General features: G+C 38.8%; 1 protein-coding gene across 1 annotated transcript in view; it reads right to left on the bottom strand.

Moving 5' to 3' along the window:
- Nucleotides 1–1,149: 1,149 nt before the first annotated feature.
- The window catches only part of minar1 (membrane integral NOTCH2 associated receptor 1), a 52,920-nt gene continuing 39,221 nt past the window's right edge, over nt 1,150–14,848 (bottom strand). Inside the window, exon 4 of the mRNA XM_007237229.4 lies at nt 1,150–3,876. Within this exon, the coding sequence (XP_007237291.3) occupies nt 3,679–3,876 (198 nt within the window). The 3' untranslated portion in view covers nt 1,150–3,678. The remainder of the gene's footprint in view (nt 3,877–14,848) is intronic.

Raw genomic sequence — 14,848 nt, 5'->3', positions numbered from 1 at the left:
CTATGTTGTGCTTGGGATCTGATGAGAGTTGGGTTTGAATATGGAGGACTTGTGGTGAATTCTTTAATTCTGCCATTGGTAGGAAGTTGACTTTTTACCCCAGCTTCTAGTCTGATGATCCTGGGAGCTATTACCTATGACAGCCAGTCACCTCTATAACTGATATGAGGGGCAAAGGTTTCCTTAGCTTGCCTGGTTGCCAGCTTTATTGGCAATCAAGTATTTAATGGGGCCAGCTGGGATGTCAGCTTCAGTAACCTTTGAGTGAGCAGGATCTACAGACCCTACTGCAATATTGATGGGCAAACAGGATGCAGGACGCCATACAGAACCTCTATGCCTCCATGTCAAACAATTTGTATCTCATTTTGTATCCAGGTTAGAGGCATCCCAACATGGCACTAGAGCCAGTTTTCCCAATAAATTCCCATATATATTATTTTATATTTATTATATATTATATTTACATTATTTATACAAAGTTTCATTTGTATGTGTAAAGATGTGTATTCACCATGTATATGCATTTATAAGAGTTTACCAGCCGTCAGTGTTAGCTTGTACTAAACGGTAAAAATCACGGTTAACTCCGATAGAAACACCAAACTCGTTATTGAAAGTACTCACATCTCCATCATCTGCTGACAACCAGCAGGCCAAAATGGAGGATCTTCAGATGGTCTAGTGGGTGGGGCAGGTGGGGGTTGACAGGTGAGGGGTGGTGCCAGGGTGGTTCCATGCAGGTTTCCTTATTGTGACATCACAATAGTGGAGCCATCCAAACGGCTCATGGAAGCCAATGGTTTCTAACACCAAAGTTTCATTCCATTCCAACGTTTTTTGCTGTGGTATTTTCTTTGTCAACAAGTTTCATTTCCTTGCCATTTTCCTGATAATGTATAGTGTATATGTATAACACAATAACCAGTCCTTCAAAGACTATGAGCGAACAGTAATTGTTTGGTTAAAACCATTTTTTACCCTTTTTAAAAGGCCACATTTTTGCCATTTTATTAAAAGCTCTGATTATTCATCATAATAACCCATAGAATACTAATCTACTCGATTATGTCAGCCCTGAAAAGGACAAAGCATTGAATCACCGACTTACCCAACAGTCTGAAGGGAAAAGGCATGCCGAAAGCCGTCAACAGTCAGAACAATAAGAGTTTTATTAGAATATTATTCCAGTTACATCTCTTTTACATTATGCACTTTGAACCTGAAGTTGTATGTACAGGATCTTACAGTGTACTAGAGCTCACAGTTCCTGTGGTAAAGGCAAAGTCACCCGACAGATTTGTAATCCATCTTACGAAAGTCACATTCAAAACAGCCTGTTGTTAATCAGAAGGTCAGTTGACGATTAGAAACAACAATCAAAGAAAGAAAGAAAGAAAGTGAAGGCTGTTGCCAAAAGTGCTGTGTCTCACTCCTAGCTGGAATTTTTAGAATTTTAGAATTCCCCCAGTCCTACTGATATGCTATAGAGCGAAAACAGACAAGCAGATGCTCTAAAACCACATATGAACAAGTGCAGCGATTTGAACAATAAGTGGAAGTGTCATTTTGGACATAGAGTCACGACTGTAGTGGGTTATTGTTTGCTCTTCTGTTTCAAATTGACAAAAGTGACAGTAAGTGTAATCGTTGAATTCCAGTAAGTATTGAGCAGACTTGATCATTGATTTTAGAGCTCTGCATTGAAGTAAGAAATGCATCGAATTTGCTTGATTCAAATGAGTCTATTACATCGATTCTATTTCATTTTACTTGACTTTTCCAGGTTGGTCCTTATTTCATAGCTGGTGTTGTGTGGTTTGACAAGACAGAATCTTTTTTGAACTAACCACCTGATTGACAGGTTAAGGGACCTCACTTTTTAACATTCAATAGTAAAGAACTTGATTGCAACTGGGCAGGAAACTTGGGGCTACTGGCCTAAGACTTTGCGTACACATGGATAGAAAAGTAAGGGGCTGTGTATTGTAAATTCAAGTGCCACTGAGCAGGGAACTTGGCAACACGGTTCAGGGAATTCAAGTGTCACTGGTAAAGGAACTTGGAGACAAGGTACACTAAATTGAATTGCCATTGGGCAGGAAACTTGGGGACACTGTTCAGGGAATTTAAGTGCCACTGGGCAGGGAACATGGGGACACTGTTTAGGGAACTTAAGTGCCACTGAGCAGGGAACTTGGGGTCTGAACACAGAAAAGGGAACTTGGATGTCAATAGGAAACTAGCTGGTTAATCAGCATGACCAGCAACTTAGAAGAAAACATGAGGGCTACTTGGCAGGGAACTTGGATTCCCCTTGAAATAGAACTTGGGGGCCACTGGCAAGGGAATGGGTTTCCAATGTGCAAAGTACTGTGCACTGGGCAGGGAACTTTGGGGCCCCCTGGCATGGGTCTTTGGGTTCAACTGGTGATTGTACTTGGGGTCCACTGATCAGGGAACTTATAGGCCACTGGACAAAGTACTTTAGATACTTTTTTAAAACAAGGATATAGAGTAGAAACCTTTCTTAAATGTTATACTGTACAGTTTGCTCATGTGGAATTACATTTGAATCAAACAAATTGATCAAGCTGCTGATTATTTGTGCGAACGTGAGTCATAACTGACCTTCTTACCACCTGGCCATTGGTGTCCAGTGCTCCCAAGGGTTCTTTGAGTGAAAGGTTACTGAATGCTACATCCCAGTAAAGACACGTATAGACACAGATGACGTTGTCCTAACTCCAGTCCAAAAACTCCATCCTACTCTGTATATATTGAGCTACTGGAACTGGAAAAAATGAGGAGCTTCAAGTAAATAAAGAGCAGTTCTGAAAGAACAAGGCAAAGAATGATCACAAAAGAAGCAGTAGGCCTACTGAGCTGTTCCACTCGCTTCCTGAACTACGAAGCAAGTATGTCATTGATTTGGAGTTACATGTAGCTCAGCACTAATTAAATAACATGAGTAAACATTAGCAGAGGAATTATTTCACCCTCCTCGTATAATACACAAAGGCCCGTCATACATTCAGTTCATCTGTCACGTTTTCCTTTCTTCAATATATATATAGAGCTATTTCTTCATCTGTCGTATCTCGGTTTCTTGCTTAGGAAAAGAAACATTGCACAAAACCCAAGAAAACGTTCCTGATTTGTAAAAAAAGATAAACCTTTCTCTGTCGCGTCACATTCTGTTTGTGAATTCATTGAAAAATAACTCTCATAGAATCATAGTAAAATTAAAAATATAATACACTTCCTCCGGTGTAGTGTCTATTGCAACAAACATAAAGGTGTCAAGGATTTAAACAGATCCATTTAGTACATTAAATATGGGCTATAAAACGAGAGTACATTATCTATATTCCATAAAAGTGCTCGTCTAACAAATTATTGTTCAAGTCAAATATCGTCTACTGGAAATAAAAAAGAACAAACATCAAAGAGTAAGTGTTTAGATTAGTGTTTTTCCACAACCATCCTGTTAGACACTAAGGCCAGTTATTTAGGTCTTTTCCCCTGAATCAAGCCAAACGTCCTCTTTGAGTGGTCATCCCCCATTGGAGTTCCCGTTAAATCCACAACGCGGCTCAAGCTAGGCACAAAAAAATAAGATCCCTACTAAACTAAACAAGACCGCCTGTGTTTCATTGGTAACGTAGAAAAAAGACCTCAGGACTTCATAGTGCAAATGGGCACCACGATGACCAGTATCACAGTGCAGGCTGCCGCGGCGATCAGAGCACCAATCTTGCACACTTTGGCCCTGCGAAACTCTGCCTCCTTGCGTTTCAGCAGCGAATCGTAGCCTGGTGTGTAGATGTCCTCCATCCAGTACTCCAGATTGTTGGGATTGAGGGACTCCTGGGTCTGTAAAAGACAGAGAAGACATGGCAAGGCTGTTAAAGCCATATTTATGGCACATTTTTTTGAAACACAACACGGACAAAGATAAAGTTGATATAAGTAAGTAAGGAAATTTGTTCCACCATTGGGGAAGAACTCTGTAAGAGAACAGTCTGAATTGATTTGTGTGAATGTTTGGCAAAGCAAGGCGACGTTAACTGATCAACATCACATCTAGGGTGATCAGCACAGGGCATCTGTGAGCTGATGTATAAGAACAGAGTCGCTGCGATTTCCTACAAGTGCGCTGTGATGCTACTCAGCAATGCTGCATCAGTAGCAGTTTGAAAAGAGGCAGTGGCTGACTTCACATGTATCAGAGGAGGCATGTGCTGGTCTTCACCCTCCTTGTGTTGTGGCATAGCGATGGGAATATACAGCTGACTAGCACCTAAATGAATGGGACAATTGGCCTAGCTAAATTGGGAGAAAATGGGAGGAAGAAGCATTCTATCTATGGCTAATCATGTAGTGAGGATAATTAAATTAAACATTTACAAAACTAAATTCAAAAATCAAGTGTATCCCTGTATCAGTCAATGGGATAATAAGAATCTTACTGGTGCCACAACAAGTGGCCCGTGTCTCCAGTCCCACAAGCTAGTTGAACAGATCCCAACAAATCATTTTTTTCTTAAAATCCACTCTCTGGAAAATGCTTGTTGTGGCTCAGAATGATCACGAGAGCTTAGTAATCACAGAAAAACAAACCAGCAAACAGGGAGAAATAATCGTTAAAGTTTGGTGAAAAGCCCAGACTTTTCTGCTGGCATGAATGAGGCTTTTGCTTCTGTCATCGGCAAAAAGAACCGTTCAGCCCTGCCATCCATCCCACCTAAAGCATATTACATTCCTGAGCATAAAGATGAACATAGAATTATAAAATGTATAGATCCCATATTAACTCTAATGTATGTACAACTCCAACAATATAGAATGAAAAAATATAATTTTTTTTTTCATTAACTATGACTTTTATTTGATTGCAGACAAAAAATAGTATGAACCCAAGAAATGTCATGTTTTATCTGGTCAGCTTAATTTTATTTGTTAATATACAAAACTTCCTGCAATTTAGGCCTTAAATACATTTATCAAGCAATAATATCATTAGACATATTTGAGGATTTGGGAAAAGTACTAGTACAAGTCCAAAGCCTGTCAAGGGTCTGTTATGATATGAGTGTCAGTACACTTTTGTAATGCAGTATTAATTAAGGTGCAGAGACCTTAGAGAAGGGGGAGAAATGTAATGGGATGGAGTGCTACAGACTAGTAGCTCTCCAGCCCAGAGGGTTGTTGAACCCAATTGCAGAACAGTTGATCTCAAAGCAGGTAAACCCAAGAAGAAAGGAAAAAAGAAATAAATAAACACACCGCTTCTTGCGCTGGATTGGGTCTCTGGTTGTCAGGGTCGCAGTCTAATACACTACAGCTGCTCCGTCTGCGTTATATTAAGTTCGAAGTCAGTGCAGTTTTGTTTTCCCAGAAAATCTTACAGCACTTCATGCTTCCCTCTGCTGACAACTTTTATGGAGATGTGGATTTCATTTTCCAGCAGGACGTGGCACACTGCCCACACTGCCAAAATATTCTAATTTTCAGAAATACTCATTTTTTTTTAGATGCACCTGTATGTATAGGTTCTCATACACAGTGGCAAATTACATAAACAAGGATAAAATACATTTAAAACTAAATAGACACAGTGAAATAAAAAATTAAAGCATTAAAAATAATTAAAAACTAATAAAATGAAACCTAGAAAAATACTGACTATGTGTGGACTACACACAGTCTGTGAAGGCACTCTCAGTTGCTGGCAGTCACTTGCTTGTAATGCACAGGATGTCACATAGGATAGACACTCGAGAGATACAGGTAAATAAGCAAGTCAAGCAATATAAAATAAATTACCTGGATCTCAGAGTGCTCAGAGTCAGGGTGATAATAATCTAAGATCATCCCGGCTCATCCTATAGAGTGTATGGAGTCTATAATTTCTATAATTCAATCTTTAGTCTTCTTCCAGAGCAGTCGGGGCCACCTTGATCGTGAATCATAAATATGAAATGTTTAATATTCACTGCTCGGTATCCTGTTATGTGGGGAGTATTCTGATTATCTGAAGAGAAACGTGACTTGACTTAATATACTGTATATTAAAGCATTTAAGGTGGATTTAAACTGTGTTAACTTCACACCAATATCAGAAATAGGTGGATTGGTCCCCTTAAAAAAATGGACTTTTATTTTGAACGCTCCTTTCGCATGCTGTGTTTGTTGTTAGCAACTGGCTCTGGTTGTTATGTGGTCTTTCATTTCACTTTGTTTAGGCTTGAGTTTTAGATGCCTGTTTAGAAATGCCCTGCAGTCAGCAGCAGCTTCACTGACCCGAGCTTTTACTTCACTGGGTGTCGGAGAGTTCGCCAGGCTTTACACGCGAGGGCAGTGATGAGAGCTAACAGTGAGAAACAGTGAGAAAAGTTAATTAGGTAGCATCATAGACTGTATATAGCTGGACAGAGCATCATCTCTCAAAAGTGAAGCCACCACAGGTCGGGCGCCCCCTGCTGTTCGGTTTCAGAAAGCTGTGTAACCCCACCCATCCCCATAGGTTTCAATAGCAAAACAGACAACTCTCAATCACGTTTTTTTCTAATATACTGTAATTCTACCTCCATTATTTAAATGCAGCAGCTAGTGTAACCTCTGCTTATATTGTTAAATTTTTATATTCCCACAGAATTCGTTTGTTAAAACGTTATTCAGCTCTGTTCAAAAAGGTGTGGTTATTGTAAAAGGGAAGGGTTACACCTAGCCGCGGTGGGACCAATGACTGTATGGGTGGGACCATAGACTTTGTGAGCTCTATGGAGGCAGCCCTCAGGGGCGGGGTTATTCAAATGAGTAGGCTCTCTGTCCACAGTCTTTCTCCCTCCTCTGGTCTCTACTGCGCAGACTCGTGTTTCAGGATCGCCAACATGGCGGAAGATTTTGGCTTCATTTTCACTAAATGAATGCGAGTAGCAACACGGCATCCATCTTTTTTACAGTCTCTGGGTAATATCTACAATGTAGATGTATGGTATGGACCGTATCATGGTTCAGAGAAGCAAAAATGTAATGTCCCCATATGAGGACGCAGGGTCTCAAGAAGGTAAATGTGATTTAAAATTAAAAACTAGTGGTGTTAATCGGTTAGGACATTTTATCAGATAGATCACAACAACATTCTGTGATTAACTGCCTTTAATTGCACTTGTTCTGCTTAAGACACAAGTTTTTATAGTGGATATTTAAATGTAAATAAAATAATGAACATAAGAAATGTGAAATACAATAATATTTATTTAAAAGGTGGTGCCAATTAAAATACTAGTAAATACCTGTATGTTTAAGGGAAGATAAAAACCAACATGGGGCGATGGAATAAAAATGCATGATAAATTGGATAGAGGAACCTTTTTTTTACTTTATTTTAAACATCTCAGCTTGGTTTGTAAGGATTTTTTTGAATTAGAACTTAATTTGCTGAGTATAAAAATCTCAGGAAGTGTTTGGTATTGCACGCATGCTCACAATGGAGAGATGACCATTCAAATGGCCTAGGGGAAATATGTAACAGCTAGTATTCAGTAATGTGTACACTGTCCCTTTAAGAGCCAGAGTGTGTGTTGTGCTCCTTTATTATATTTTTATGTGAATGTACTTTGGTGGTGCACTAGCTCATGTATGAACTGATAAATAAGCATGAGAATCACTGCCAGAGTAAGTATGAGTGTCCTATCTGCTCCATGTGCTTTGTGTGTCACCTGCCCCAAAGCTCACTATCTGGGTCGGAGCTGGAAGTCTGAACCGAGACCGTCTCTAGAGCGTTATAACTGGACAACTCACACCATTGTGTTGTCTGTGTTGGATTGTTTTAGTGTTTCAGTGGAAAAAAAAATTGTGCATTGGGTGGGGGTGGGGCAGATTATGACAAAAGTTGGGGCGAAACTTGGTGGCGTAATTAATTTTGCGTTAAAAAGATAATAACGCATTACTGATTACAAATTAATCGATGATTCCAATGTTAACGCTTTAACACTGACGAAAGAACATAGAAGAACATTTTGCATGTTTCCATTTATACTATGCAATTATTTGAGCAGCATAGCGAAACAAACGTAATAGCTCTGGACTTCTAAAGGATTAATGTTATCGAGGCCTCTGATGTAAAATGAAGGCTGGGAAAGATGAATGGCTCTGCTGTCCACTTGTCAAACCAAACACAAGAGAGATTACTGAAGCAGCACATTCAGCTCCAGCGGAACGCTTCAGCCGCCTGCGGTTTGCTATTTTAACTGAATTAGGTGCGATAGAGCAAAGGCGAGGGAAGAAAGTGGAAAAGAGATGGAGAACGAGAGAAACCGGAGCATACAGACGAGTGATGTGACTTCTAGAGGTGAAAGACTGATATTGGGTTCAGACAAATAATAAAGGAACAGGCAAACGAAGGATGGCAAGAGTGAGAGAGGTCAGGAGAAGAAAAAACAACACAGAGACGATTCAAAATGAAAAGACAAATAGAAAACAATGAAAAAATTTACCATACAGAGACAAAGGGACTTGGACCAACTCATGCATTATTCCTGTGTGTATCCTGCTTTGTTAAAGCAAATCTTTTTTGTCCACAGAAGGCTTTCTATTAGGGCTTAAGTGTTAACACACGCAATTAATGCTATTGAGTCAACATTTTTATCTCCCTTCAAACATACAAATATATACTAATGTTTTAAATGACACCACTAATATAAATATAACTGTCGTTTGTTGTTTATTTGTTCATCCCTCGTTCCTCCCATTCAGGCCTAAGCATTTTCACATTCGTTAAAGCCAGAGGGTTTCTTTGTCCCAACAGCCACCGAAATTGATGTACATCATTAAGGCAAGTAACTGCATCCACCTAGCTACCACCTAAAAACACCTTAGCAACCACCACAGATATCAGAGCAACCACTTAGCAACATCCTAATACCATGAATTTGATCGTTGTGAGCACCATCAGCTGTGCAACAATACTGCATTTTGTTCTGGAAATGCACTCACACCAAGAGTTGGTCGATATGCACCTAAAATAATATCACGATATTTCATGGTATTTTCGCGATAACGATACTCTTGGCGATATGACAAAAAACGTTAAAAACGACTTAAAAAAATTATTTAAAAAATACACTACTGCACAGTACTACTAATGCACTCCAAATATCTCCATATATCCAGGATTAAAGTAAAATAAATGATACTGCACAGATATAATAATAAATATCATCTGTCTCTAGTAGATATATAATGGGAAATGAGAACAGTGTGAATTTTTCTTTTGCTAAAAACAGCAAAAAAGTAGTACCCTGATGTGATAATTAGTGAAGGGTGATATGGCATGATATTTCAGGGTATAATATCGCTCACGATATTCAAAATGTTGTCGATATTATTGCGTACGATACGATATGGCACACCCTTACTGTCAACGTTTGATAAAATGCAGGTGTATTTTTTAAAAATTGACCATCCAATCACGCTCAGGAAAGACAAATATTGTACATAGAAAGGTGGCCATCTTGGAAAGGAAAAAGGTCTAGAAGATGATTTGTGCCAAATTTGATGCTTTTATCACAAAGTAAACGATTCCTTCCTAATCTGCAGCACTATTGGGCCTGGGTCATGTCAGTGAAGATCACCCTACCCAAACCAACCCCCTCTTCCTTGTATCCATGCACAGGAAGTCCAGAACTGGCAGTGTGATTTTTCCCTCTCTGTTTCTAGTGTTTTCTTCTAAACCACAACTGTAATAAAACACAGCTCCGGCCTCCCGATTGATCGGCTGGCTGTAAGCCTCATCTCTGGGAATGCTTATTTCCCAGAGCTGCCACTGAACCCCAGCTAATTCATCGCCTTCTCTGGAATTCCACTCTCCACCAGAAAATCTATGAGCTCCTGGGGTCAAGCCCATTGATCGGCGGCGGCGGAAGCCTTTCAACAGAAAGGTTTGCATTTTGTGTCCTTGCTTAAGGGCACTGTGAACTTCTGTTGCCTTTTAATTAGCATTACGCTAAAGCCATGCCAATGAGCTGGGTAGAGGATGGTGGAGAATGCTGCACTGTTTGGAACATCTGCTAGGACTTTGACGTCACAGTGTCCTTGTGAAATAGAGAATTTGCTGAAAATAATTGTGTACTTTGTCCATTTTTTTTATTTATTGAACCAAGAAGGAAAGCTGGAAGGACACTAATGATGTCCATGCTAGGCTAAAAGCTAACTACAGTGGTGTAAAAAAGTGTTTGACCTCTACAGATTTCTTTCAGAATTTTTGCTTTTTTTTTCAAACTGACATATTTCAGGTTATCAAATAACTGTAATTTTAGACAAAGATAACCTGACTTTTTTTCTTAACCTTTTTTACATTTTGTTCCACTGTGATGCAAAACAGAGCCAAGATAACATATGTTACATTACATTAAACAACACACTGAATTGCATGTAGAAGCCATAAATAACCATGAAAGAACACTTAACAGAATATAGTGATACCATGTTGTTCAGATTGAGCTCTTTTGTAGCTTCCTGCACAAATGGTTACAATACAGCCAATAATTAGTTGTTATTTATTTATTGCCCCTAAACCTAATAACTTGGTTGTTCCACCCTTGCTGGCAACAAGTGCAGTCAAGCTTTACCGTTAACTGCCAATAAGTTTGCGTGTTTTGGATCATTGTCCTTCTGCAGAACCCAGGTACACCTGAGCTTGAGGTCACAAACAAATGGCTGGATATTCTCCTTTAGGATTGTCTGGTAAACAGCAGAATTCCTGGTTCCATCTATTACAGCAAGTTGTCAAACAGCCCCAGACCATTACACTACCACCACCATGTTTTACGTGTAGTTTGATGTTCATTTTCGGAAATTATATGTTAGTTTTACACCAGATGTAACGGGACACACACTTTTCAAACAGTTCTACTTTTGGCACGTCAGCCATAAGAGTATTTATACAAAGTCCTGTTGATCATCAAGATGTTTTTTGGTAAATGTGAGATGGGTCTTTGTGTTCTTTTTGATCAGCAGTGTTCTTTTCCTTGGAACTCTCCCATGGAGACCATTTTTACAAGTCTCTGTCTTATTATTGAAGTGAAACCTCCAGTTCTATAAATATTGTTCTGGGTTCTTTTCTGACCTCCTGGATGAGTTGTCCATGCCCTTTTGAAATAATTTTGGTTAGGAAGGTTCACCACTGTTCCATGTTTTCTCCATTTATAAATAATAGCTCTCACTTTGGCATGCTGGAGTCCCAAAGCTTTAGAAATTACTTTGTAACCTTTTCAAAACTGACAAATGTCAATGAATTCCTTCAGATCACGGCATAATGTGTTGCTCTTTGAGACCCTTTAGCTGCTTCATGTTGTTAGACTCTATTTAAAGGTTTATTTAAGTGATTTCTTGATTCTACAGTTCTGGCAGTAATCAGGCTAGTAGTGAAATTTAACTGAGCTTTCCAAAAATTGTGGTTAATCACACTTTCACTTAATAAAGTAAATTATCATTTAAAAAGTACTTTTTATTTACTCAGGTTATATTTGTCTGATCCTAAAGTTAGTTTAAGAGGCTGAACAAATATGTAAAAAAACACCACTGTGAGTGTGTATATATATATATATACATATACTAATTACACTAATCTTAACCAAAAGAGCCCATTTTGAGGTTACGTTTGTGTTGCAGACCCTTTAAAAGATGTATAAAGTTCACTACAGCATTCTGTCCATCATTTTATCTCAAATTCTGTTGGACAAAGCAGAAGTCATGCAACAATATATTTGGTCCTGTTCCATAATCTTTGCAATGACATTGTATAATTTTATTATTCTGTAGTCATTTTAAAGTGGTAGTCCGTATTATTTTGTTTCTAAACTGAAAGCAGAAGCATTTCTGGCCACCTCACGTGTCTATTTTTTTACGTCACACATACAGCCTGTAAAAGAGGATCCGGCTCAGTTTTACTGAACGAGAGGGGCTGGTGGAGCAATGGAGACTTCAGAAGAGGAAACTCAGACCTCAGTAGCTCATTCACTCCTAGTAAAAACAAAGTGTGTAGTTAAAGTGAAGTTTCTGACTGAGCGCTCTTTCTCTGTGACTCTGACTGAACATAACCTGGAATCGGATTCATCCGCTCTAAAAAGGAGACTGCATCACACTCGCAACGTTAAAAATGTTTCTTCCACATGCTCTGTGCAATTACCCATCCCATACCCAGAGAGGGCCCTAAATCGCCAATACGGACATCAGCTTTAAAGGACCATTTGGGATTATATTTTATGCAGTAACTCATAATATGATCAGGATATATAATCAGATATTAAGGAAACATGCTGAGTTTAAGCAGTGGCAGTTCCTGACAGCTTCAGCCACTATTTTCTTATTTGAACTGTGTGGTACGTCACAGTGATCTATGTGGGATGTGGCATCCGAATCTGCTCACCGCCATTGCCCTAGTCCTGTTTCTAAACCCCGGGTTGCCAGGTTTAAAGAACAGCATGCAAACAGTGTGCTACAGCCATGGAAACATTCAAGCTTGCTTTTCTGTGAACAGGTAATCACTGGGCTTCAATAAGGTTCATAAACCATAGCTGGGTAATTTATCACCACCATTAGTGCAGTAGAGATGGGCATTTTGGACATTGCAAACATTGTCACTTGCCAATGTGTATAAATCTGGCAACCCTGTATGAGCCTTGCATCTGGGTAGGAGCAAATGGTGCGGAAAACTCTATCCACTGTTTGGAAATTGAACTCCCGTAGCCATTTTACACACTCAATCGCAGTTATTGCTGATTTTTCGTTTCAATTTTACATGCATGCATACAGACTGCCCCTAATGGCAACCCAGCAGTACTGCAGAATTTTCTCAGCCATGAGAACAAGCACTACAGTATCTTCAGACACCCAGAATACACATCCAAAAGGTTCCTAATCCAGCCCTCAAGGAACCCAAACTGGAAAGAGTTTTAATTTGCTTTCCGTTTCCAACACAACTCTATATACCTGCAGCATCCTGATTACCTGACTCAGGTGTACCAGGATTTGGACTGGAATGAAGAAAGTGCTTTGGCCCAAGGCTGGACTGGCAAACTCTGCTACAGAACATAAGCTCCACTCTTGGAATGAAGTTCTATTCGTTGACCTGAGCTGGAAAGCTGCATATTTCATGAATAAATCCCATTAAAATTTTGTCACTCATGAATAGGTTCAATGTCATTGTCATTTTTGGTGCATTTGCTAAACTGATTTTTTTGGGAGCTGATATAAAACCTATATAGAACAACAAAAAAAAACTGTATTTTTCACACTATAAGGCGCACCAGATTTTAAGGCACACTTTCAATAAAGGTCTATTTTTAGGTCTATTTTCATACATAAAGGGCACAGGATTATAAGGCAAATTATGCAACATTAGTAAGGAACAGGGGCATGGTGGTGGTGGTTGGGTAACTTAGTTAAGTAAAGATAAGCTAAGTAAACAAAACTGTAATTCTTAAACAATAATTGCTATTGCTATATAAGTGCTGGATGTTAATCTACACAGATTCCTCTCCTGAGAAACTGTTTATTTGGATGAGTAAAGTTCTTTCATTTATTTACAGTAAGTTTAGCTTTCCAGATTTCCATTAAGGCTGGGTGCAGCAGTATTTGCATTAGCATTAGCGGCTAACTGCAGCGCTAGAACACAGAGGAACCCTACGTGTTCCAGTACCCTACGTGTACCAGGGCGATATTAACTATTGGTTTATCTAATGCAACTTTATCTAATGTAAAGTTGTTTTAACATTGCAAACACGCAGACTACAGTCTGATATACTTGCCTCTGAATAGTGAAATAACTAGCGCTTAGCACTGTTAGCAGTAAGTGCTAAAGCTGCTCCAGCAGTGCTAGCGGGGGTTAGAAGCAGGCTATAGGCTGTTAATACTCAGATCTAAATGGCGAAAGAGCTAGCGCTTAGCACAGTTAGCAGCTAATGCTAATGCTGATTTAGCCTTGGCACTGAAAAACTACACTGAAACTCCTATTTCTATTTAGAACCATTTCAAAGAGTTTTGGAAGAACCATACACATTTACTCTATTGTATATTAGAACCTTTTATTCTTTAAATGCCGCCATCTTGCATTTAATATTAGATTTTTAAACAGGACTGCAGGTGTGTGTGACATTAAACTGATCAATTGATTGTCAGTTTAACTTTTTGTTTTCTTATTTAAACAGTGCAAAATAGGGTTGGGTTAGCAGCTAATGTTAATGCTGCTGCACCCAGCCTTAGTGCTGGAGAAGATTTTGTGAAAATTCGTCCTCAGACAAAATATTGGAAATCTAAGTTTACTGTTAATAAATGGAAGTGTTTTACTCACCCAATTAAACCGTTTTCAGGAGAGAAATTTGTATGGATTAACATCCTGTGGTCATTTAACTTTGAAAGAAAATGTTTTTTTAAGAATTACAGTTTTTATTGTTTACTTCCCCCAGCTTCACCGTTAGAAGGGAAACATGGCAAAAAATATACAGTACTGTGAAAACATATTACCTTTTGTCTTTGCTTTTTTGTCATACTTACATTTGTCAGATTATCAAACAAAATTTAATATCAGACAATGATAACCTGAATAAATAAAAAAATGTTTTTTTTAACTATTTTATTTTTTTTATTTATTTAGTGAAACACAGTGAGAGCTATTATTCACAAATCATTTAACAGAGTTAACATGGAACTCTGGTGAACCTTACCAGGCGTGACCAGCCTATCGTAATTTACTCCAAAAGGGCATGGACCACTCATCCAGGAGGTCACAAAAGACCCAGAGCAACATTTAAAGAAAACAGAAAGACACACCCACCTCAGA

This window comes from Astyanax mexicanus, chromosome 16, assembly GCF_023375975.1.
Source record: "Astyanax mexicanus isolate ESR-SI-001 chromosome 16, AstMex3_surface, whole genome shotgun sequence".
Classification (NCBI taxonomy): Eukaryota; Metazoa; Chordata; class Actinopteri; order Characiformes; family Acestrorhamphidae; genus Astyanax; species Astyanax mexicanus.
Note: the sequence above shows the minus strand (reverse complement) of the source record. Positions and strands in the feature narration are given on the sequence as shown.